At 40.2% G+C, this 26,659-nt stretch overlaps 1 protein-coding gene across 2 annotated transcripts in view; it reads left to right on the top strand.

The window, feature by feature from the left end:
• Positions 1-26,659, top strand: part of SH3KBP1 (SH3 domain containing kinase binding protein 1) — a 311,729-nt gene that overhangs the window by 35,568 nt on the left and 249,502 nt on the right. For both annotated transcript variants that reach the window (XM_012784660.3, XM_012784664.3), the window contains exon 2: positions 7,364-7,521. In XM_012784660.3, the coding sequence (XP_012640114.1) occupies positions 7,364-7,521 (158 nt within the window). The remainder of the gene's footprint in view (positions 1-7,363; positions 7,522-26,659) is intronic.

Below are 26,659 nucleotides of genomic sequence, written 5' to 3'. Positions count from 1 at the left end.
CCCAGCCCGGGGAGAGAGTTCAGCCCCAGTGACTCTTTGTCATTGGGGTTCATGTCCTGAGCCCATCTTCCTTGGGGAAGCTGATGTTCAGTTTCTAACAGATTCGAGCCTTGTGAACTACCCAGTTGTTGGTTTGGTGCCCCTTAGTGGTGTGTTTGTGAAGACGCCAAAAGGAACCGGTGGCTGGTATATAGATAGGTGAGCTCCATTCTATTAATACTTGGCCATCCCCATAGCACCTGTGGCTTTGACTTGGAAAGTTCAGGCCCCCAAACCCCTCAGCTCAGCCCTGACACTAACAGGAAAGCACTGGATGGTAAAGAACTTGGCCTTGTGCAGACTGTGTAGGGAAGAGTATTTTTTTTTTTTTAAATTGATGCATGAGTGTATCCATTTAGGATTCTCTGGTTTCAAGTAATAGAAACCAACTGTCCCTTAACTAAGGTAGGAAAAGAGATTGATCAGAGGCTTTGGGGGTGGTTTACGCGGTAGAAGGAGAAGCCAGAGGGTCAGGTCTGGGGAAGATAGCAACCGGGCAGGCCCGGGGATGGATCTCAATCTCTTCTGAGAACCCTGCGGGGGAACCTGCTCCAGCTATCTCCAGTCTTTGTCACATTGCTGTGAGTCACAGTTAGGTCCTGTGCCTGTACGTTGGCTGGCAGAGGGCAGCACATGTTGATGGACAGTCCCACCACTCTGTATCTCATGGCACAGGGGAACATTCCCCCAAATAGTTTCCCCTCTCTGGATGGGGATTATTCTTTGCCTAGGATACAAACACAGTCTACCACCTCATTGATCGAATATCTACAATCATACATTGCTAAATATCCATCACACAGACTTCTAATTTTTATTTTTAAAAGCAATATCAAGGTATAAATTTTCACACATTTTAAGTATACAATTTAATGCTTCTCAAAAATTTTAGAATATTTCCGTCACCCCCAAAAGATCCCTAATACCCATTTGCACTCAGTCTGTGTTCCCATCCACAGCCCCAGGCAACCACTGATGTGTTCTCTGTCTTTTTTAGTTTTAAACGTAGGTTCTTTTATATGTTCCTAATTGGTATAACTTTTTCTGGGTATTCTAGAAACTATGCTATATGTGAAAAAAAAAAGAACCCCACCCCAATGGCGTGAAAGTCTGTATCTTGGTGGTCTTGGGTTTCCTAGTTAGTCTGTTTTGTGTTGCTAGAAAGGAAATATCTGGGGCTGGATAATTTATAAAGAAAAAAGGTTTATTTGGCTCACGGTTCTTCAGGCTGTACAAACATGGCTCTAGCATCTGCTGGGCTTTAGGGAGCTTCTGGTCAAGGCGGAAGGAGAAAGGGGAGCAGGTGTGTTACATGGTGAGAGAGGGAGCAAGAGAGGGATGAGGTGATGCCAGCTCTTCAGTTCTCACTAATCAAGTGAGAACTCACTTATTATTGAGGTAAGGACACCAAGCCATTCATGAGGGATCTGCCCCATGTCTCAAACACCTCCCACTAGGCCCCACCCCCAACATGGGGATCAGATTTCAACATGAGATTTGGAGGGGCCTAACCTCCAAACCATACCACCCTGCTTTCCCCTTTATGTCTTCCCTTCTCTCATGTGAACCATAATTCACAGTCCTGGTCATATTTACCTCTCAATCTCTCTAAGCCTCAGTCATGGAACCTTCCAGGCGTCAGTTCCTCATCTGCAAAATTCAGAAAAAAAAAATGGACAAGATGATATCTAATGTTCTTTCCATCACTAATGATTGTCACTCATGATCTTTTTTGGTGTAATCTTTTTTGGCAAAAAAATTACTCCTTGATTTTCTGTGCTCTCTTCAATCAGAGGACTGAAACGAAGCATTAAAATTAAAAATGTATTCTTCAGAATTCACAAAACAAGCGCAAAGGCGATACGTGTGTAACATTTTTACTTCTGAAATGATTAAAGCTTACTGCACTGAGACCTCTGTGACATTATGTATATGTGTATATAACGAAGGAAATTAATTGGAAACTTTCATTCTCCTTCAGGCTTTCTAGTTTATTCAAATATTTATTGGGCCAGACACATACTAGGTGAGGGATTTAGAATCCTGGAAAAAATAAGGGCTTTCTCCAAACTTGCAGTCTGCTTGGGGTAAGTCAATGTGAAATTGGTGAGGGTGAGAGGAAGGACTGTGTGCAGAGGCAGGGAGGGGCCTGGTCACAGCTGGTGCCTCAGAAAAGCCACCGCCACCACCGTGAGAAGTTGGCCCTGAGAAGCTGCTTGGCAGCTGGCTCAGCCAACCGACAGTTAAAAACCACCCATTTCATCTTTGGGGGGAGGAGACATTCCAGCAAGTTTGAAGGTGAAGATAGGGGAGCTTGAAGCGTTTTGCATTTCTAAGCAGATCTCTTATCTCCTCTGGCTCTGTCTTTTGTAACCTGGGTTAACTGTGGCTTTGGTTTTTGCAGCCACTGTAGATGTAGCAAACTTGTGGAGGCTGGCTTTTGGCACAGCAGGCAGCTGGAGGGTGGTATTTTTCTGAGGGGCAGACGGTTTTTTAATTTATGGTGTCTTTAAATATGGGATTTTGTTTACTGTTGTCCTAATTACACCTCTGATATATTTTGTAATATTTAGTTTAATGTTTTAATTTGGTGCTCATGCCCAGAGGTAATTTCCTAAAGGGTACTATTTAAAAAAAGAGTCTTAGGCAGCTTCTTTCAGGCAAGGAAATGGGTTTGGGGGGGGGGGGCACAGACTTTTTCCTGGGCTCTCATGCATATTGTTTCTGTGTGTGTGAAATCCCAGGTCTTTATCGCCTGTTTGCCAAATATTATCCTAAGCCATTGCTGTCCAATGGAAATACAAGCCACATGCAACTTTAAATATTCTGGTCACCATATTAATAATATTTTTAGAAGGCAAAATTAATCCAAGTAATATGTAATTCAACATATCCAAAATATCATTTCAATCAATATAAAAGTTGTTAATGAGCTATTTTCCATCCTGTTTTTCCCCAAATAAGTCCTTGAAACTTGATGTATACCTTCCAGCACATCTCAAGTGAGACTAGCCACATCTCGAGTACTCAATAGCCACATGTGGCTGGTGACACTATATTGGACAACAAAGTTCCCAATCTCTCAAAGCCTTGCAGAGGACACAGGAAAGGGCCCTTAGAGGGAGTAAGAGAGACATCACCCTCATGACTTAGGAGCTCTTAACAAAGCCATACACAGGTTTCCTCCTCTTAGAGAAACCTGATATGTAAAAAAAAATTCATCTTGACAGGAAAGGTAAAGCAGGAAGTAATTATTCATGTTACAAAAGAATCAACCACAGGATCTTTTAAATAGCAAGCTCCTTTGGTGCACTGAAGCTGAAGAGTCTGATTCAATTTGCAAAAATGTGATGGACACTTGCCATTTTAGTAGCGCCTTTGTTGGGCAGAGAACAATCTGCCCTCAGAAAATGCAACCTGAGTGGTCAGTTTATCAAGTCTTCATTGAGCACTTACTGCATGCATGTCAAGGAAGCTTCTAGGGCCCAGGACAGAACTGAGGGTGATCCATACCCGGAAGGCATTTAGGGGCTCAAGGGGAGGAGGAGACACAGCCTGGGATCCCTCAGTGGCAGGAACCAGGGAGGTGACATGGAGCTTGTGGGTTCTCAGCTGGGACCAGAGGCAAGGAGGTTGCAGGTGATTTCTTAAGTTTAAAGAAAAGCTCCAACTGGGAGTTTAAAGAAAAGGGGAAAACCAGGAAAGACCAGCTAAATAGGATGTTGGGAAGACTTGAATATTATGCAGTTATGCTTTATTTATCTTTGAGTCCTCAATCCTAATCCCCAGCCAGCCTCAGAGGAGGCATCCATTAAGGTGTGTCCTTGGGCTCACTGGAAGAGAAAAATCAAATAAAAACCAGGATGCACCTCTCTCTAGTTCGTCACAACAGGCAACAGCTGTTTACTTATTAGTAAACATCTACTTGAAACAGATTCCTTTCGCCTATTCTGAGTTTACCTTGGTAAAGCTCACACAGAGAACAGAGAAAACACAAGTTGCTCTTTAGGAAGGAAGAAGAAATGCTGTTGGTCAGGTCCTGAGTCCCTGAAAATACATAGGGCTTAGGTTCACCAGTGAGATAGGCCCCTTGACCAGCTTCCTGCTTGGAAACCTTCCTGTACTTCATTCTCTCCTGTAGGCATGCCCCAATCCCACCTGCCATGCTTGCTTGTATGTTCCCAGTCAGAAAAGCTATAAGCTTTTGTTTCCAGGTGCCAATGGGGATCAGCCTTAGGGAGCCCTTTCTTTTTTTGTTTAAAAAAATAATCGAAAATAATTGAGTATCTGCATATATATTTATGTATGTATAGATTATATGCATATGTTACTGCACTAATTGAAGATTGAGAACACCTACAGAAGCTCTTAAACCCTTTTTTTTAAAAGGTTTAATGAACGTTTGGAAAATGTAAGATTTGAGTATTGGATGACTTTAGACATTGGTGGAAAATGAAGACATTTTCTTCGTGGTTCAGGTACATAGTTTTTTTTAATTAGTAATATTTATTTATTAATAGTAAAACAGCTACCAGTTCAACCTTCTGCGTCAATTATATAATGTGTCTGGGGTCCTAAGTCCATTTTTTAAAAATTTCAGAATACAATGGGGGTACAAATGTTTTGGTTACATAAGTTGCTTTTGTACTGTTTGAGTCAAAGTTATAAGTGTGCTCATCCCCCAGATAGTGTGCATTGTACCCGTTAGGTGTGAATTTACCCATCCCCTCATCGGCCTCCCACCTGCTTGATTTCCGATAATGTTATTTCCATATGTGCACATAAGTGTTAAATATCTTGCTAACCCAATGGTTTGACACTTAGACCTACCTTAACCCTTTGCACTCGGATGTCTAGTGTGGATAATGCCGAGTGGATAATGAGAAAAAAGCAAGCGAGTGCAAAGGGTTAAAGGTGGAAGTAAACCTATATTACAAATTATCTTGATAACTGAGAGTTTTTTTGGTGATCTCCGTGTAAGATCTGATTGGCTTGTCCTTGTGTTCTCCTCCCAATGTGGCTGGTGAGGAGGTCCCACAAGGAGCTGAAGTGGCAGCTCTGCCATTTTCTTGGTTACTCGGCTTCATGTTGAGCACTGTCTATAACTCCTACTTTTCTTTCCACAAAATCTTTCCAAGAACCTAATAATCCCTTTAGTGAGAGTGATTTTAGTTAAAAGGGGTAATACCCATAAAGAGGCTTTACCAGGAGGTATCACAGAACTGCAGGCTAGTCCACCATGCTGAAGGCCAGTGCTTGCCCTTGTAGTGCTCCTTGGTTCCACTGTCCCTCCTGTTTCCTGCCTCTCAGAGGACCCCTGACTGTGTGACCTAGAGACTGGATGAAAGATCCAGTGTCATTCTGTAAATGGAACAGTAAAGAAGTTGAATTTTTCTCTTTTTAAAATTAAAATAAAATGAGAAGAGGTTTTTCTAGTTTTTTCTCCCATCGTCTCAACAGATCCCTGAAGTGGGCGCATCCCACTTTTGGAGAGCACTGACTCAGAAAATAAGCTTAACTTCTCTGATGAGCTTCAGGTTCTTTAATTGGGAAGATGGGCATCTTAATATTGTGAGGATTAAATGAGATAGTCAGGGAAAGGTATGTGGCGCATGAACAGTGGTTACTGTAATCTCAGTTCCTATAGCAAAGCTTTAATAGATCAATATGTAGGTGATTCGAAGTGGTGTTTTAATTGACCTGGTTCTGGTTGTTATGACAGCTCATTTTACCTGCTGGGGAACAGAGCATGATACAAGAAAATCAGAGTGTTTGTGCTTGTCTACTTGTCAGGAACTTGGAGAAATCTGCAAAGATTGCTTTGTCCATACTCTTATACTCCTTTCTGTTGATAAGTGATGAGAATGGTTTGCAACTCAATTTCATCCCAGACAGATTTTTGACAGTGGGATCAGATAGCTAATTTTGGAATGACAAAATGATGTAGGAAAGGAAACTCCATTTGGAGTTGCTCATGAACTGCCTGGTTTAGCAGACGTGATGAGTGGACAGAAGGAGTGCCCCGGCCTGGATGGATAGGATATTTCGAACTGGAGGAGCTTTGGGAATTTATCCCAGATGGATATGCAAAGCCCATGTGATGGGTACCCACTCACCTACCAGCCTTTTTCTTGGAAAAAGCTACCTCAATATATTGCATTTTATTTTTTTTTTTTTTACTCATTTGTGCTTTTTGTCTCCTATTTAAGAAAACTTTGCCAAACCCAAGGTCATTAAGATTTTCTCCTATGCATTCTTATAAAAATTTTATAGTTTTAGTTCTTACATTTAGGTCTATAATCCATTTTGAGTTAATTTTAGTATATGCACTCTATGTTGAGCTCATTTAACTTTTCCATTAATTTTGCCATAATTTCTGAATTGCTAATTCACCACTTGGGGTTTCATCTAATTTTTATTATCCTTGTATTCATTTATTTGCCATTCATTCATTCATTCATTCATTCATTCATTCATATGGAGCTGCAAATAAAAAAGGAAAAGGTCATGAGATTGGTTTGTATTGAGGTGGTCATGAGGAGAAGCCCAAAGTCTAAATGAATTGCCTAATCGATAGATAAATTAACTCATCTATGGATTGGTTAGTTTTGTTAATTTGCATTGGGACTTTGTCAACAATAAGACCCATCTTTCTTCCCTGTTGCCTCTGCCTGTTACCAAGTATGAGAAATTACCATAGATTGGGAAAACAATTTAACGTGGTATTGCTGCCTAAGAACTCCTCTGTTGAAGAGGCAATTGTGGTTTTGATGTAGGCAGTCTGAGACATTGGTTCTGCCATTTGGGCCCTCTGCACCAGCTGTCTTTACACGTGTTGTCGCTGAGAGATGGGTATTACCTCGGTAGGGTGGGAATTATGAGCATTGACATTTTGTACAACTGAGGCCCAGAGAGGTTAGCATCACATAGCTAGTACTGGAGAGGGAGGGGGGACTCAAGAGCTGAACTCGTGTGTTGTTTGCACTCTGCACTTAGAGAGACGATGCTGGACTCCCTCTGGGTGAGGCAAACATTATTAGCTGGCTGCCATTATGCGGTTTCCCCTCTGAATCCCCTTCTGGCCCTGAGACCTGTAGGCCACCCTGCCTGTGCCTGACCACGGACCAGCACTCCGTGTGGTTTCTGTGCTTCAGGCTTCAGGTTAACCAGAATTGGGTTGAAGTGTGTGGCCCTGTTATTTTGAATATTCATAGAGGGGAAGTCCTTTTAATGTGATTTTACTGGCCTTCTGGGGACACTGGGCCTCAAACTTCTCCAACATCTAATCTGAGTTGCTCTTTTTCTTTTTTCCTGTTCCTTCCAGTGGAGGCCATAGTGGAGTTTGACTACCAGGCCCAGCACGACGATGAGCTGACCATCAGCGTGGGTGAGATCATCACCAACATCAGGAAGGAGGATGGAGGCTGGTGGGAGGGACAGATCAATGGCAGGAGAGGTTTGTTCCCTGACAACTTTGTAAGAGTGAGTACAAAGCAAAACCCTTTTCCTGTCTCCTGTGTGGGCTCTGCTGACCAAAGGCTGTGGGGCACTTGAGGGTTGATTGCATGGGACTCCCTTAGGGGATGAGTTGACAGCTTGACCTCCCTCCCATGTGTTATCAAGAAGAGGGAATAGCTTTGCCCTGGATATCTGGGATACCTGTTTTGAAATTGCTTCTTTTAGACCCAGAATGATCTCTTTCCAAACTGTGTATCACTTCTTAGAAAATGCTGGAAAAAATATCAAGCTTGTTACATTGTATAATTTACATACTTGTTTATTTGCCTTGAGAGTTTAAAAGAATTTGACTTTTTTCCATTCCATGCCAAATGCAGGTGAAACTCAGTTTTGATCACTTAAGTAGCAAAGTAAGTGTAGAATCCAAATTATGCTATTTTCTACCTTTGTATTTATATTGCCTTTATGATAGGAGCAATATTATTTTCCTTTACCCCTTTATGTCCATGAAGCATTGAACAAAACCTATTTCCTTGGTAAGGTTTTGAAAATCATGCTTTTTGCAGAAGTCATCTAGGGGTTAATTACAAAAAAGTATCTCATTCATGTTAACAAATTATATACTGCACAGTTGTAAATCATAGTTTGAATTGTTGGGTAAAAAAAGGATCACATGGAGGCTGTTCTTCATGGGAAATACTAACTGGGCGTAAAAGTCCTTGTACCATAAACTTCCTATCCCACACTGGAGAAGGATGGATTGCCTTTGGTAGGGTGAGCTGCATGCAGAAACCCTGCAGGTCCCCTGCTGTCATCTCTGTGGCACCAGATCATATTTCAAAAGAGTGTGCCTAGGCTGTGGGGAGGCAGGTATGGGAACCTTGGGCAGAGAGAAGCAGGTGGTCCCTGTAAAGGAGCCCTGAGTATTGGGTGGGAGGGTTTTATGATAAAGGGTTGTTGATGAAAAATGTGCGACATGCTTTGAACTTCCAACCTCTGAGCCCTCTACCTCCGCCCCTTCCATATCTGAAATGAATAGGAACCTGGTTAAATCTTTCTTCTGGATTTTTGTCTCAGAGTGATCCTGACAACATTTCTTTTTTCTTTTCGGTGTGCACAAAGCTGGGGGGAATTTTGTTGGTACCATGCTGACAGACATTGCTCTCTGTAGTTGTAGGAGTATAGACTTTTTCTATTTCCTGAACTACACTTGAATCCAGCAGCTTGCTCCCATTTTCACAGTTGGAAAGCTTTACATAAGGGCCACCCGCAGATTGACTCTGTTGAGGTGTAAATGGAAGTTATTCTTTGGCCTTTCGGAAACAAAACCCCGGATTTGGGGAGAGGATTGTCCTTTAAATTGAGCCAAATTCTAGTGTGGAAGGAGGTTTTTTTTCCCAGATAAAAGGGGCAATGGTTGGGGTGAAGATGGAGGCAGGAATGAAAGAAGAGGACCGTGGGAAAGAGAGGAGGACTGTGGGAAAGAGAGGAGGACCGTGGGAAAGAGAGAGGAGGAGCCTGGGAAGGAGAAAGGAGTGCAGCATCAGCTCCAGTTTTGAAGGTAGGCCCTATTTTGAATGCCTTTAATGTGTCCTGTTGGCTTAGTGCCCCCTCATTTTAAACTCCAAATCCATGAAGTCCGAGAACTAAGTTGGAAGGCACTTACAACATCTGCACAATTTGCTCAGGGCTTACGGCTGGTGTGCTGTCAGCGACTGTGGAGGGCTTGAGGGAAACACAGTGTAGGAATTGCCACCATGAGCTCTAGAACCCGGCCCTCTGCCTCACCCAGAGAGGACTCCTCACTGTGAGGTGGAGGCGGTGTCTTGACCACTAGGAGGTTTCCCCATTGCCCCGCCTGCTCTGCTTTGGGCTAGGCCAGTGTGGGCCAAGGCAGTGGGTTCTTCTGCCCTGTGGCTTCTAATGGGCTCTGGCTCCACAGGAGCCCTGGTGGGAGATGGCAGGGAGCTGGGGACGCCAGTGAGATCAGGTGTGGCGGTCCCCCCTGGCTGCCTGCCCAGGGGGTTTTGAGCTGGCTGTGTCCCTCTCTGGACAAGTGGTTGCTCCAATCAAGTCCGCCTTAGTCCACAGCCCTCTCCCCTCGTGCCTCCAGGTCTAGGGCTCCCTTGTTTCTAGCCCTGGGCTACTGCCCTGGGCTTTGTCTTCATCTCACCCACCCTGTAAGAGTCTTTATCAGTCACACCTCAGATTACCCTATTCAAGTGTGTGCCATCTGTTTCCTTTTGAGAACCCGACTACCTCATCAGGCCACTTGGAGGATTAAATGAGAGTGTGCTGGCAACTGTTTAGGACAGTGGCCAGCCTCCCAGTGGGTGGGCTGTGCTGGCCCCTGGCGGGAGGAGTGGGTCCTCTTCTCTGGGTCTGGGTCACCCTGTTCTTGCCTGCACAGCTGTCAGCTGGCTGGAGCCCTCTCAGCGACGGGAAGTCACGCTCTTGGGAGGTGCTTGTTCCACCTGGGGCAGAAAGGATGTGGCAGGAGCTGCTGGGGCTGCACTACGTGTGGCTGTCACATTTGGCAGAAAAAGAAACTCAGTTCTTTCAGATGGCTGAGTCTATTTTCAAGTCTTCACCCACTGGAAATGTTTTAGGCCTATTATTGAAAATTCAGTAGGTGGGTGCAGTGGAGTTTAACAATAATCAGGACTCCATCGAGAATTCTAAAAGCTGAAAGTGCATCTTTAAGTAACAATCATCATTTTGGCATAGGTGTGCGGTTTTGAATGTGGCTTTATGGATGTTCTATTTAGCTTAAAAATCATTTGTCTCCAGATTGAAATGGGTAATCTTGTGGAATCCCATTGTTTATTTGCATGCCTTTATGTCAATGTTAGCATTGTCAGAGCACCTACCTTAAACATTTTCTTGATTCATTTATCAGATCCTTACCCAGTGCCCCATTTGAGCATGATCCCCCAAAGTGTTAGGATTTAGGATCTACCTTCAACTCTGGACTGTCCCAGTCTCTCAAGAGAATAATGCCAGCCATCCCCTGGTATTCCAAGCATCAGGCCATCCCATCGTTAGGAAGATACCTGTGCTTCACCAGCTCTCAGGCTGAGATTTGTTGTCATACATAAATATACCCAACTAGGCCTCATGGCCTTTGGGGTTTGTCCCTCTTTTATTTAGTTTGTTCTTATTTAATTTAATTACTGTGAATGTGGAAGAAGAATCTTTTAAACCTCCCTTCCCTTTCTTTTCCCTACCTCTCTCCTTATCTGCTTCTTTTGGAATACATTTTTCTTTATCTCTTTTCTTTCTGTAAAAAAATATTCATTTTAAGGTGAAATTTATATAGAGTAAAATACACAAGTCATATGTGTATGGCTTGATGATTTTTGTTTCTACATAAGTATGTACCTTTATAACCACCATCCAGATCAGGGGTCCTCAAACTACCGCCTGAGGGCCACATGCGGCCCGCTGAGGACATTTATCCAGCCCTCGGGGTGTTTTTGCTGCCGCTGCTTGTCCTGCTTAGCAGCTGACTCATCCCGGGCCCACAGTGCGCATGTGTGGAATGTGTGCCGCACTCTCCAATGGCCCTCCAACGGTCTGAGGGACAGTGAACTGGCCCCCTGTTTAAAAAGTTTGAGGACCCCTGATCCAGATCAATACTATTTCTGTCCCTCCAGAAAGTTCCCCCATGGTCTTTCCCAGTCATTCCCCTCCCCCTAGGTAATCAATAATCATAAATAAGTTTTGCCTGTACTTGAATTTCATATAATGGAGTCATACAATATGTGCTCCTTTATATATGGCTTCTTATGTGCAACAAAATGTTTTTGCATATATCACTACGTTGTTCTTGCTGTACAGTATTCCATTAGGATGAATCTACCATTATTTTTCCCACTCCCTTGTTGGTGGGCATTTGGATTGTTTCCAGTTTGGGGATTTTATGAATAAAGGCTCTGAATACTGTCGTAGGTCTTGTGGACATGAGCACTAATTGCTCTTATATATGCACACGTGTAGGAGTGGACTTGCTGCCCTCACTGACTGGCTTTTTTTTTTTTTTTTTTTGAGACAGAGTCTCGCTTTGTTGCCCAGCCTAGAGTGAGTGCCGTGGTGTCAGCCTAGCTCACAGCAACCTCAAACTCCTGGGCTCAAGCAATCCTCCAGCCTCAGCCTCCCAAGTAGCTGGGACTACAGGCATTCGCCACCATGCCCGGCTAATTTTTTTCTATATATATTAGTTGGCCGATTAATTTCTTTCTATTTATAGTAGAGACAGGGTCTCGCTCTTGCTCAGGCTGGTTTCGAACTCCTGACCTCAAGCAATCCGTCCACCTTGGCTTCCCAGAGTGTTAGGATTACAGGCGTGAGCCACCACGCCCGGCCCCTCACTGACTTTCAACATGTGGGCTTTGCTCTGTGTAAAGCTGTGGCCTCTGTGAGTGTGTGAGTGTATATGTGTGTGTGTGAAGATGTCCCCCCTGTGCCTCTAGCCTTACTTGTACCACAGTAGCCAATTTAGCTAATCAGCCTGAATCTTGTCATAGTGTAGCCACCCTTTGAGTATGACTGAGACCTCCTGACGCACAGACTTCAGTTTCCAGGGCGCAACTTGATTATTAGGCCCAGGAACTATCAAACACTAATTCTTACATTGTTAAAAATGTAAATAGAGAGTATGTGTCAAAGTTTAGAACTCATTTAATGAGGGAACTAGCAGAATAACAAAGCCGAGTCAGTGAGGATATGAGGAACTGATAACAAAAACAAAAAACCTCAGTGGAAAAAGGAATGTTCACATAAGATTGTTAAGTTCAATTCAAAACTGGTTCATGTCTTAAGAGGACAACACAATCTTCACCTTTTGGGGTTCTCTACCAGAAAAGAAAAAACAAAAACAAAAAAACCAATGTGCCTTATTTTTCTACATGCTATTGTCTGACATTTATAGGGTTGCAAAATGTCCTAATAAACTGTTAGTTAAATCAAGTTACATTTTCAGAGTCAGATGACCCTTCCAGGGGGTTTACTAGAAAATGCATTAGCATGACATTAAAAGGTCACATGATCATCTTTTTTGCCTAATTTCCAAGTTTTGGATATTTTTTCTGAATAGGCCATGACACACCACAATGTGAGATACAATAATAAGAATATGAGGATGAATCTTCATATTTAAAAAAATATAACTGCTTTTGTGAGACCTCAAACTGCCCCATAAAACAGAAAGTCACCTATTACAGGGAGAGGTAGACTCTTTCATAGGGGTTCATTGTCCCATGTTGGATTTAATGACTAGTATCTTCTTTTTAAAGCCTTACCCCAGATTCAGACAACAGTGTTCTTTAGTCAAGCAAAGGATTTATAAGCAGCCTTTTTCTGGGTTCTCCTGACATGGATCCACGAATATACATTTTTCCATGGCCAGCCAAATGAATTTAAAAAAGAAAAAGCATTGAAACTGTAGCTGGGGCTGACGTGTACAGATCTGTCTGCTCTGGTAGGGAACATTTGATAAATGTGCGACAGGACACAGGCCCTTGACATTTTGTAGCTCACAAATAGATGTGTAGAAAGCAGGAAGCTATAGTAGGGGTTAAAAGAATATGCTTGTAGATCTTTAAATTTATTCTGACTGTCTGTAAGGAAGAGAGCTGTTTTCTCTGCCTGTTTTCATGTGTGTTCCATAACAGTTCATTTTACACCCTGCCTGCCCGGTGGTTGAAGGTTGAAATGTGTTTACTTGTAGCTTGCATGTTGTACCTATGCTGAGTGTAACCGTTTGCTGCCCGTTTTCCCGTGGCCTCAGCTTTCATTTGCTAGGTGTTTTAGATCTCTCTTTGGCACATTCAGAGCCTTTTTTGGTAATTGTGTAAAGCGATTGGTGAATGCGGTTCTGTGTTTTTGATCCATGAAACAAAAGGCCAGCATTTTGCATATTTGCACCACTCTGAGATGAAGTTCATGGTTACTCTGGTGTACTTGATTTATGAAAGGATTACAAATCTATTTCAACAATTGGCATATAGTAGAGATTTCCCGGTTTCTAGTCTGTATTCAAAGACCCTGACATGAATCCCTTTTAACATATCTCTTTTCCAAACTTTTAACCCAAGGGCTATTAATTTTGTGAATTATATGGGTGATCATTTTTAAGATACTTATCGGTCTTGAAAAGGTAGCAGGGGTGTTTCATAAATGCAGAGCCTTTTCTTGCTTCCAACATTTAGTCATAATGTGCTTGGGTGTGTAGGGGCCTGCTATGCTCATTGAGTATACTTAAACTTGAGTATACTTAAGCTTAAACACTTACTAGGTGTCTACTATGTGCTAGACACCAGAGGTTATAAGCACAACTGAGACACATTGAGTGGAATATTGTCACAAATATAACTTCTCCTATAGGATGACAGGTTTAGCTCCTATGACCTGCCTTGGGGAATTCTGTGCTTTAGACATTGTTCTACAAAGATATTCTAGAAAGATGTTCCTAATTAAAATGCCACTTGAGAAGATTCTGACTGGATTCATCAGGCAACTGGTAGAACATGCTAAATGAACATACAGTTACCTTTTTGTCCATAATTGCTGTGTTATCTTATGGAATAATAATGGCTATGTTCTGTTCAAGGCTTACTGGCTGCCTGGCATTTTGTGCATAATCTGCCTGTGTCTGTCTGTGTACCATGACCAAAATTTATTGAGCACTTATTATATGCCAGGCAGGAAGGAGGCTAAGCCCTTCACATGTTTTATTTTATCTTATTAAATCCCTACACCATCCTAGGGCACAGGCACTGTTTTTATTGTGTCCATTTTTCAGAAGAGGTAACTGAGGCATGTCAAAGTCAATAAGGTTAACAGCTTAGCCACAGACACACAAGCTGGTGAGGAGCAAAGACAGCCTTGGAATCCAGGCAGACTGGCTGCAGAACCTGAGCTCAGGCAGGCAGCATTATCTAGGTGTCTGAACCGTCCTGATGGGCTTAAGCTCCCCACCATTATTACCTGCTGCATCGTTCCTTCCCCATGTGTCCAGTTAGGAAGAATCATGGTATTTCACCTCCTTTTTTATTTTTAAAGCATTCTCTTCAAAAGACGGCTATTTCAACTCAAAAGAGCAACCTTTGCTTGGATTTATGGGCTTGTGCTGTTTTTCCTATAAATTCTGAAAATAAGGCGATTAGGAAAAATATTTCATTTTTATCGACTTGTAAGCAAACTTGCCATTTTGCAGTGTTCAGGATGGGCTTTTTGGAAGGCACTTGGCTGTCTTTTCTATCAGTGGTAAATAATCCAGATGTGTGACTATCCAGTTGTTCCCTATTCCTGGGGCTCTTGAAATCAACCAATTCCAGCTCAAATTATTCTTTAAACTTTAAACATACAGTTTTCTTTTTTAAAAAATCCTAAAACTGACAACTGGAACCTGTTAGACACTGTTGTGAGACATGTAATTCCAAGTAGGGTCTAGAGTAATTAGGTACAAATGTGTATTCTTCAGGCTTTGTAACTGTTAGGTACAGAAGGGGGCTGGGGAGTGTCTTGTGACTCAGGGAGAGCTGTGACCTCAGTGAGATTTAGTCCTTGGACTGAGTTGATCATGGTGATTATGTATAATGGCATCTTATTTTCTTAACGACAAGATTATCAAATCTTAGCTTAGAAAGGCACTTTTAAATCATACGTTTTAACCCCCAGCTTTCTAGCAGATCAAAATCGAAACCATCTAGGATACTGCTGTGATCATTACTAGATATTTAAACTTGTAAAGTATGGGGCTCCCACAGAGGACTGCATTCCAATGGTTCTCTAAGCTGACCCTATCCAGGTGCACCACATTGTCAGAATTTGGGGGTGGGGGCTGGATTTGGGATAGAAGCCTTAGGATGTTTTTTAAAAGTTCAGCTGATTTTGCTGCTTGAGAAGGCTTGGGCATTCATTTTGTACAATGGTACTGATAGGGCAGCAGCATCTTCTTCAATCTAATATCTTTTTTCAAGAGCATGAATTGGAAGCCTTGATCTAGATTTGAAAATATTATAATGTTTCCAAAGTAGCTTTATGAATAAACTAGCTATATAAATGAATATATAAGGAAACATAATCATGCTGGAAATTGTGAAAAAAATAAACAAAGAACATAACAACATGTAAACAATGCTCAATTCGAGTTCATTAAAATTAATACATTCTTATTGTAGAACCTCTAGACTAAATAATTTACTCCACTCTACCCTCTACCTGGTGGTAGTGAGCTGGGCAGAATTTTAGGAATAGTTCTCAAGATTTCACTCCTAAGTCCCCACAACCTATGAATGTGATGAACTATCACTCCCAGTGATTGTGTTATGTTAACATGGCACAAGTGACCTTAAAAAAGGGAGGTGATCCAGGTGGGCCTAATATATTACATAAGCCCTTAAGAGGAGAGAACTTTCTAGGTCTAGTGGCAGAAGAGGAAGTCAGAGAGTCTCAGAGTTTGAGAAGGACTTGCTGCTTTGCAAATGGACATGTCATGTGAGAAGGAATATAGGCAGCCTATAGGACAGAGAGTAGACTTTGGCTGACAGCCAGGAAAGAAATGGAGACCTCAGACCTACAGCCACAAGGTACTGGATTCTGCCAACAACCTGAGTAGCTTGGAAGTGGATAATTCTCCCAAACCTCCAAATAAAAGTCCAGCCTATTTACATCTTGATATTGGCCTTGTGAGACCCTGAGTGAGCAAAGAACCCAGTTGAGACTACCAGGACTTTTGACCTATAGAACTGTGAGATAATAAATGGGGTACTATTTTAAGCCGTTAAGTATATGGCCTGGGGTGGTATTCTCCTTCCCTGATGGCAGGTTGTTACTGGAGACTGAGTGGGGAATCTGGACTTCTGTACCCCACCCAGTGGTACCAGGTAACCCATGGCAGCTCTCCCCTCATTTGCTGGCATATTGTCAAGTAGGGGATTTCACCCCCTCTGCCTCCACTTAGTGGTGGTATGAAGTTCCTCCTCATCCTACCTAGTAGAAAATGGGGAAGATATTGGAGAGGAGAGAGCTGGAGAAAGGGATTCATTGAAGGGACTTTCCCTTCCTGCATAGGAATTCCTGGGCAAACTCCTGATCTACCTACACATGAATCTGATTAGAATTAATGTACCAAAAAGTTTGGCAATAAAAACTTTAGCATGGGGCAAGGTGCAGTGGCTCATGCCTGTAATCCCAGCACTTTGGGAGGCTGAGGTGGGAGGATCACTTGAGGCCAAGAGTTCCAGATGAGCCTGAGCAACATAGAAAGATCCCCATCTCTAATTTAAAAAGTTTAAAAACTACAATATTTAAATAAATAATGACTGAAATTTCCCCAAATTTGGCAAAAGGCATAAACCTTCAGAATCAAGAAGCTGAGCAAAATCCAAACAAGATAAATCCAAAGAAATCTATGCCAAAATATATCATAATCAAACTTCTAAAAACTAAAGGCAAAGAAAAAGCAGCAACAGAGAAATTACATTATCTATAGGGAAGAATAATTTGAATGGCAGTGGATTTCTCATATGAAATCATGGAGTCCAGAAGGAAATGCACAGCATTTTCAAGGGCTGAAAGAAAAGAATGGTTAACTCTGAATTCTACATCTGGTGGAAATATCCTTCAGGAATGAAGAGAAAATAAAAACATTCTCAGATGAAGGAAAATGAAGAGAATTTATTAGTAGCAGACCTATCCTTAAATAATGGCTAAAGAAATTCTCTAAACATGAAATGATAATAGAAGGAGACTTGGAACTTCATAAAGGAAAAACAGTGAATGAGTAAAAATAATAGGGGGTATGTATAATAGGCAATGTATAGGGTATGTTTCATTAATTTTTAAAAAACATGTTTGATGGTTGAAGCAAAAATTATATATCTGGTGTGGTGTTCAACATATGTAGAGGTAATATATAAAACAATTATATGTAAGAAGTAGGGAGGATATAAAATAACCTAAGTGGAAGTAAGGTTTCTACACATTATTGAAATAAGAAAATGTTGATACCAGTAGTCTGTGATAAGTTACATATGCTTGTTATAAAACCACTAAAATATAATTATTCAAAGAGATATACTAGATTCTCAAAAATGTGCAAGTAACTCACAGGAAGACAAGAAAAAGGAAACAGAAGAATGAAAAGCAGAGTGAACAAACAGAAAACAAATAATATAATGGCAGGCTTAAGCCCTAACATGTCAGTAATTAGTTTTAAAAGTGAATCCAAAATGTTTGTACCCCCATAATATCCTGAAATAAATAATAAAAAATTAATAAAATAATGGAAGATTACAAAAAAGTGAATATTCTAAATATGTCAAAAACAGGTATATGATAATAGATTTAAAAAACATGACTCAAGTATAAGCTGTCTATAAGAAACTCATTTAAAATGTATTGATATAGATACATTGAAAGTAACAGTTGGAAAAAGATATACCATACAAATATTAATTTTAAAAAAGCAAGAGTGGCTCTATATAATATCAGATAAGGTAGACTAAAGAGCAAAGAAAATTACCAGGGACAAAGAAGGAGATCACACAATGATAAAGTGTCATTCCACCAATAGCAATTTATTTTTTTTTATTTTTTTTTTAATATTTATTTTTTTCTTTTTTCAGACATGTTTATCAGTTCTGAACACCAATAGCAATTTAAAATATATATGCACCAAATAACAGAGCTGCAAAATATATGAAGCAAAAACTGAAAGAATTGGAAAATAGGTTATTCCACATAATTATATTTGGGAACTCTAGCATTCCTCTCTTAGAACTTGACATATCTTGAACATAAAATCAGCAAAGATATAGAAAGACTGAACAATATCATCAACTAAGAGGTTCTAATTGATCTTTATAGAACTTTCCACCCAGAAACAGCATAAAACACATTATTTTCAAGTATCCATGAAATGCTAACCCAATTAGAACATATCCTGGATCATAAAGCTAACCTCAGTATATTTAAAGGAGTGGAAATCATACAAAATATGTTCTTTGACCATAATGTAATTAAACTAGACATCAATAACAGATAACAGAAAAATGTCCAAACACTTGGAAATCAAATAACACACTTCTAAATAATCCATCAGTCAAAAAGGAATTCTCAAAGTAAATTTTAAAAATACATGAAAATGAACATACAACACATTAAAATTTGTGGGGCACAGCTAAAGTAGTGCTGAAAGGGAAATTTATAGCACTAAATGTTTACATTAGAATGAAGAAAAATTCTCAAATTAATAATCTAAACTTCTACCTCAAGAAATTAGAAAAAGAAAGTCAAAATAAACCCAAAGCAAGCAGAAAAAGGAAGTAATAAAGAGCAGTAATCATTGAAGTTGAAAACAGAAAAACAACAGAGAAAACCAATTAAAAAGCTGGCTCTTTAAAAAGATCAATAAAATGGATAAACCTCTAAGAAGACTGGTAAAGATAAAAAGAAGATACATATTACCATATTAGGAACAAAACAGGTGATATCACTACAGATCCTGTAGCTATTAAAAGTTCAATAAGAGAATATTACAAACATCTTTGCATATATATTCAACAGCTTAGATGAAATGGATAATTCTTTGAAAGCCTAAACTACCAAAACTTACCTAAGATGAAATAATTTCAATAGCTCTATAACTATTAAAGAAATTGAATTCATAATCAAAAGGCTTCCAAAATAGTCTCCATGCCCAGAGGTTTCCACTGGTGAGTTCCACAAAACATTTAAAGAAGAATTAGCACCAATTCTGTATAATCTTTTCCATAAAATAGAAGAGGAAGGAATGCATCTGAATTCATTTTATGAGACTAGTATGACCCTGATATCAAAACCAGAGAGAACAAAAAAGAAAACTACAGGAACAGATACAAAAGTCCTCAACAAAGTATTAGCAAAACAATCTAGCAACTTATAAAAATAATTATATACCATGTCTAAGTGGGGTTTATTCCAGGTATATAAGGCCACTTCAGTATTTGAAAACCAATTAGTGTAATCCACCATAATAAGCCATGGGAGAAAAAAAATCAAACCACACGATCAGATCAATTGATACAAAAAAAAATTGGCAAAATTCAACACCAATTCTTGATCAGAACTGTCAGCAAACTGGGAATAGAGGGGAACTCCCCCAACTTAATAAAGAACATCTAGAAAAATCTTACAGTTAACACCATACTAAATGGTGAAAGACTGTATGCTTTTCCCCTAAGAATGAGAACAAGACAAGAATGTATGCTCTCATCCATCTTACTAAATATAATACTGGAAGTCCTAGCTGGCACAATTAGTTGACAAAAAGAAAAGGCATATGAATTGGAAAAAAAGAATAAAACTGTACCTATTTGCAAATGACATGATTCTCTATGTAGAACACCTTCAAATTTTACAAAATAACTGCTAGTACTAATAGATGAGTTCAGCAATGTTGCAGGATACAAGATCAACACACAAAAATTAATGTTTCTAGATACTAGCAATGAACATATGGAAAGTGAAATTAAAAACACAGTGCCATTTACAGTCTCTCCAAAAAAAATTGAAATATAGTCACGTATCACTTAACAACATGGATACAATCTGAGAAATGCATTGTTTGGTGATTTGTTGTGTTATTATAGAGTGTACTTACAGAAACCTACATGGTATAGCCTACTATATAACTAGGCTGTATGGTAGAGCCTGTTGCTACTAGGCTATAAACCTGTATGGCATGTTACTGTACTGAATACTGTAGGCAGTTGTAACACAATGGTAAGTATGTGTGTATCAAAAGATTAAGCTGAACATAGAAAAGGTACAACAAAAATACAATATTATAATCTTATGGGACCACTGTTATATATGTGGTCTGTCATCGTCCAAAATGCTGTTATCAGCACATGAGTATACTTAGGTATAAATCTAACAAAACATGTAGAGGATGTGTATGCTGAAAACTGTAAATCGTTGATTAAAGTATTCAAAGAAGATCTAAATAAATGGAGAGGTATAACATGTTTATGGATTGGAAAAGCCAACATGGTAAAAATGTTGAGTCTCCCCAAATTAATCTGTAGGTTTAATGCAATTTCTATCAAAATCCCAGTAAATTTTTTGTAGGTATATATACTAACTTACTTTCCAAATTTTATATAATAAAGATGTATTACTTATAAAAGAAGATTTACAAAGAAAATCAGAGGAACTAGAATAGTTAAAGCAATTTTGTAAAAAGAAGGGCAAAGTAGAAGGAATCTACCTGATTTTAGAACTTATTTTAATAGCTGTAGTCGTCAAGTCAGTGTAGCATTGATGCAGGAATAAACACATAGGTCAGTGGAACAGATTAGAGGATCCAGAAATAGACCTACACAAATATGCTCAACTGATTTCTTGACAAAAGGGCAAAAGTAATTCGATGGAGGAAGGATAGCCTTTTCAACAAATGGTGCTGGAGTAATTGGACATCCATAGATAAACAAATGAACCTGCACTTAATCTTATACCTTATAAAAAATTAATTCAAAATAGATCATGAAATTAAATGAAAAATATAAAACTATAAAAGTTTTAGGATTAAACATAAGAGAAAAATTCCTGGATTTAGGCCTAGTTGAAGAATTCTTAGATATCACATCAAAAGCACAATCTATTAAAGAAAAAATTGTTCAATTAGACATCATCGAAATTAAAAACTTTTGCTTTGTGAAAAACCCCATGAAGAGGATGGAAAGACAGGTTATAGACTGGGAGGAAATATTTGCAAATCCACTTGTCCAACAAATGGACTTGTATCTAGAATGTACAAAGAACTCTCAAAATGCAACAGTAAGATACTAAAAATTTCAATAAAAATGGGTAAAATATATAAACAGACATTTCACTAAAGAGGATATAAAGATGTAAAATAAGCATATGAAAAGATGTTTAACATCATTAACCATTAAAGATATTCAAATATAAATTAAAACCACAATGAGATATTGCTATGTATCTATTAGGATGGGCATTAATATGGCTAAAATAAGAAATAGTGGTAACACCAAATGCTGGCGGCTGCAGGAAGAAACTGGTTTTCTTATATGTTGCTGGTAGGACTGTAAAATGGTTCACTTTGGAAAATAGTGTGGTGGTTTCTTATAAAAACTATGTACTTCTCATGTAATCCGGCAGTTGCATTCTTTGACACATCTCAGAGAACTGAAAACTTATGTTCACCTGAAAACCTGTACATACAAATGTTCATAGCAACTTTATTTGTAATAGCTGCAAATTGGACACTTCCTGAATGTCTTTCAGTGAGTAAATGGTCAAAGTCTGGTCCGTCCATACCGTGGAATACTACTCAGCAATAAAATAGAATGAACCATTGACATGTGCAACAACTTGGATGAATCTCAAGGACATTGTACTTTATGATTAAAGCCAATGTCAAATGTTACGTACTGCATGACTTCATTTATATTACATTCTGAAAATGACAAAACTATCAACTTGGAGAATAGATTACTGATTGCCAAGGGACAGTGTTTGGTATGACTATGAAGGGGTAGCATGAGGGATTTCCTTTGTGGAGATGGAACAGTTCTGTATTTTGATTGTGATGATGGTTGCACAAATCTATGCATTGGATCACATTACATAGAGTTACACACACACACACACACACACACACACACACACACACATCAGTGCATAGAAAGACTGATGAAAACTGAATAAAGGCTGTAGTGTAGTTAACAGTATTGTACCAATATCAATTTCTTTGTTTTGATTTTGTACTGTAGTATATATAGTCATATATCATCACCAGGGAAGGCTGGGTGAAGGGTTCATGGGACTCTATGCACTATTTTTGTAAGTTCCTGTGAGTATACAATTATTTCAAAATAAAAATTTTAAAAAATAGATCTCCAATGGACCTCAACCCTGGCTACACGTGAGTATCGCCCAGGGATCTTTAAAAATTCCTGAAGCCCAGGCTGCATTCCAGACCCATCTGTATCTCTGGTTGTGAATCCCAGCATTAGTATTTTTTAGGATTCCTAATGCTTGTCCTTGTTGTTTTCCATTAAATTGAAAAGAAAAAAATCATACTACTTCCCACATACTATAGCTCTCCAGCCTGTCGTGGGTCATGGGTGTTGCAGTCATCTGTCAAGATGGTCAGATTCTGTCATTGTATTGTGATGGTGGAGACTGGGATTCAGGGAAGCCCTGCTCCCTGCTCTGAGCAGGTCCAAGGAGACATTGCCACTTGACTTGTCTATGGTTGGCCGGAGACTGGCAGGGCCCGTGATAGAGGTAGATTTGGAAGGAGAAAAGAAGCATGGAGGTCGGGGGAGATGGGGAGGGGCCGCTCTAAAGAGGGGATTTAAGTTTAGACTTGAGGAAGTGAGGAAGAAAACTTTGTAGAGATCTGGAGAAAAGAGGCTTTCTGGCAGAGGGAGCAGCACATCCAAAGTCCCTAGCATGTTAGAAGAACAACATATAGACTGGTGTGCCACCCGAGGTGAGAGGACCAGGGAAGAGCAGCAGGAGACGGGGTTTGAGGTCACAGGGCTCCAGATCAGGGAGGGCCCCTGTAAGGTCTTGTGACTCTGAGTGAGTTAGGAAGTAACTGGAAGAGCTCTTGCAGAGGAGGGATGTGACCAGAGATGTTTTAACAGGTTCCCTCTGGCTGCCCTGTTGAGAACAGACTGCAAGGGGCAAGGGCAGGAGATGGGAGAGCAGTTCAGAGGCCCTTTGCAAGGATCTTGGGGAGACTAGGGGGTGGCAGTGGGAGCGGTAGGAAATGGTCAGATTCTGGAAATTTCTGAAAGTAGAGCCAACAGGATTTGCTGATAAGACTGGGTATGTGGCAAGAAAGGGAGGAGGGGATATGATTCTAAGGTTTTTGTGCTCAGAACCAGGATGCATGTTAGGGACCCGGGTCTGGAGTGCAGGGGCCCAGGTCCAGGCTAGAGATAGGAATTTGCACGGCTGCTCGGCCATCAGCAGGGACCTGGGCCCAGGCCCACCGCAGAACCACCTCTTGCTCTGCAACTTGTGCCCGATGCTGGGATGGCTGCTTTCCTTACCTGTCACCCCATGATGTAGAACATGTAGAAGAATTTAGAGTAGTGTTTGGCACATATTAATCAGTCAACAGATATTAGTTACTCGTATAAATATGAAGCTCATCTGAGATCCTGGAACAATACTTAGATGATGTTCATCAGTTGGGCTCTCTGGGATGCAGATGCTGAGATGGAGTTAGGAGTATAGGAGGTTATTGGGGCTGGGGGATAACATCATGCAAGATGGGAGGGCCAGGCAGGGAGAGCTTTGGGGTGGTGATTGTGGCTCTGTCTCAGCCACCTGAAAAAGAGCTCCTGAGCAAAGATTGTTCCATAGAAGAAAAGGGAAGGTGTTGGCCAAAGGGCACAAACTTGCAGTTACAACATGGATAAGTTCTGGAGACCTACTGTACGGCAGGATGACTAGAGTGAGTAATAATGCATTGTATACTTGTGAATCTTCAATGTTCTTACCACAAAAAAGTAACTGTGTGAGGTGATGCGTATGTTTAATTAGCTTGATTATAGTAATCATTTCAGTGTATACATATATCAAGTCACCATGTTGTACACTGTATATAAATATAATTATGTGTCAGTCATACCTCAGTAAAGCTGGGGAAAAAGGAAATAGGCAGAAATGGCCAGGTCCTAGCACTGCCTCCCTGCCCCAGGGCAGTGACCAGCTGGGGGCTCCTTGGGAAGAGCAGGGAGAAGCTGACGCACACTCCAAAGGTGTAAGTTCTTTCTTGGAGGACATATGGGTGGTACACCTCTAGGGCTGCCCAGAAGACATTTTGTTTTACTTTAGTTTCTTAACTCACAAGGGGATTTGAAATAGCATATTCCCCCTACCCTGCCACCCCCAGATAAAGAGTAAATTTCATCATCTTTGTGCCACCAAGGAAGACAAATTCTTGAGGGGGGTTTAGGGAGAGTGAAGGTGAAGATATGAATGTCTCTTTCATATGTCATCACATGTACTAACACAAAAGCCATATGCACACACAATTATTTGTGCAACAAGGTACATGAAGTCAGCGTGTTTTTGCTCTTAGCTGCCAATTTTGCTTGTCATGAAGGAATGAGTATTTCATTTATTGTCATACTTCCTCTGGGACAACCAGATTTTTCTCATGAAGGCCAACAAAGAGATGATATCATGTGTTTGGGAGTCTGGGTGAAAAACAAAGTGGGCTCGCCTGAGTTTGTAAGCCGAGAAGTTGTCCAAGTCAAACCACATCCTGCCCTGGGTTTCTAGAGGCAGGTGGTCCCAGATGGAGACCCAGAGCTGGAGGAACCGTGTGAACATTCTAAAAGCCGCAGGGCCATGCTTTGTTCCTAGGAGGTTTGGGGAGGTCCTGGCCACTTTGTCCTCTGACACTGAACTTTTCTTCTCAAGAGGCCCCACAACTCATGGGTTGCCAATAAAGGCTCTGAAATTGGCTCCAGTTCCAGTGTGGCCATGCTGCAAATCAGCTGTGCCACTGGCAGCCGTGGCGAAGCTCTCAGGGTTGCACTTTTCCTGGCTGTAAATCAAGGCCGTGGTCAAGATCTGAGAGAGCTAGTGCAGGTAACTAGAATTGACACAGTCGGGACCAGGTTAAAGCCAAAGAGGGACTGTTTTTGCATAGCATGGAAGAAAAAATAAATTAAAATTGTCTGTAAAATATTTATTAAATGTACATTTTAATCATGATTATACTAAAATATAATTGGAATTGATGAAGCATTAAAATGTGAACCTATTCTTAGCAAGGCTGGACACATTTGGACGGTGTTTCGTCTCTGCAGTGACACCAGCTGTTGAAGGCTTCAGTGAGATGGGATTTCCTTGCTGACCAGATATGATTTGTAGTAGAGAGACAATATCCAAAATCAATAGGTTGACAGATTATGGGCAAAAGATACATTACAGCTGTTTAAAACCATAAACATTATCAAGTTATAACTGCTAAGCCTGTAGTCACACTGTAATATTGGGATCTTCATGGGCACAAATAGGAAAGGAATCAGGTTTATTGCTGTCATCCTGTAATTGCTGTTTAACAGCCTGACTTATATTCACTATTCAATCTTTTTTTTTCTTTTTTCTTCCACAATTCAATCTTTCACTGTTTCTCTCAGCTGCAAAATCATGAGTGTGTGCATAATTCTTTTCTCCCCTAATCTTGAAATTGGAATAATTGCCAACCTGCCTTATATAAAAAAAATACATCTTCCCTATGAAAATAGTTTCAGCTATTCTGTGTTAAATGAATGATTTTGACATTAGGTGCTGGTGGCACATGATAAGAACTATGAAACACTTTTGAATTTGGAGCACATCAATCAAGTTCGTGTGGTTTCAGATTTTGAGAAATCACTTCTTTGTGCTTATTGATATTCTTCCAGGGACTGCTCTGTTATTTAGTTTAAAATGTCACATGACAGCTGATCTCTTTGGTGCATATAATCCATGCAATTACAGTGTGAGCTTCTGCTGTCAGTGGTGGTTCAAAATCTATATACCTTACTCCTTTTTTAGCCTCTGATATTTTTTTATTCAATTTAACCCATCCTTTTATTTTAAAACTTGAATTTGAATGGGTTCCATTAACAGATATTTTAAGGTGACAATCAAGTCTAGGGTTCTGCCAACCTTAAGCTAAACACATTCTCTAGCCCTTGAGCTAGATATGAAATCTAATTTTGGGTGGGTTGCAATGCAGAGATGTCGCTGATTTGTAAACAGCCCCTGTGATCACATAGCAAAACTGACAAGTGATGGTTCTTGGGCAGGATGAAGTGTGTTATCTAGCTGTCTAAATGGTCACCCTGATTGCAGTTCCACTTGAGGTGCATCTCACAGAGCCACACACGATAATTAAAGCCACAGATTCATCATTGGTAGATTCAGCCCATTTTAGTCTCATTATAGACAAACTTAGGCCTGTCATCATTCATTATAATGAAAGCCCAATGAAGATTCACTTTGCTGTAAACTATATCCTTTTTCTCTTTTAATTAAAACGTACAAATGAATATTAAAGCATAAAAATAATTAAAAGTCACTCTCATTGCTAATGAAAATGTGAGCAAATGTGGCACGCATTTGCCCTTTCAGG

The sequence above is a fragment of the Microcebus murinus genome, chromosome X, assembly GCF_040939455.1.
Source record: "Microcebus murinus isolate Inina chromosome X, M.murinus_Inina_mat1.0, whole genome shotgun sequence".
In the NCBI taxonomy this organism is placed as follows: Eukaryota; Metazoa; Chordata; class Mammalia; order Primates; family Cheirogaleidae; genus Microcebus; species Microcebus murinus.
Note: the sequence above shows the minus strand (reverse complement) of the source record. Positions and strands in the feature narration are given on the sequence as shown.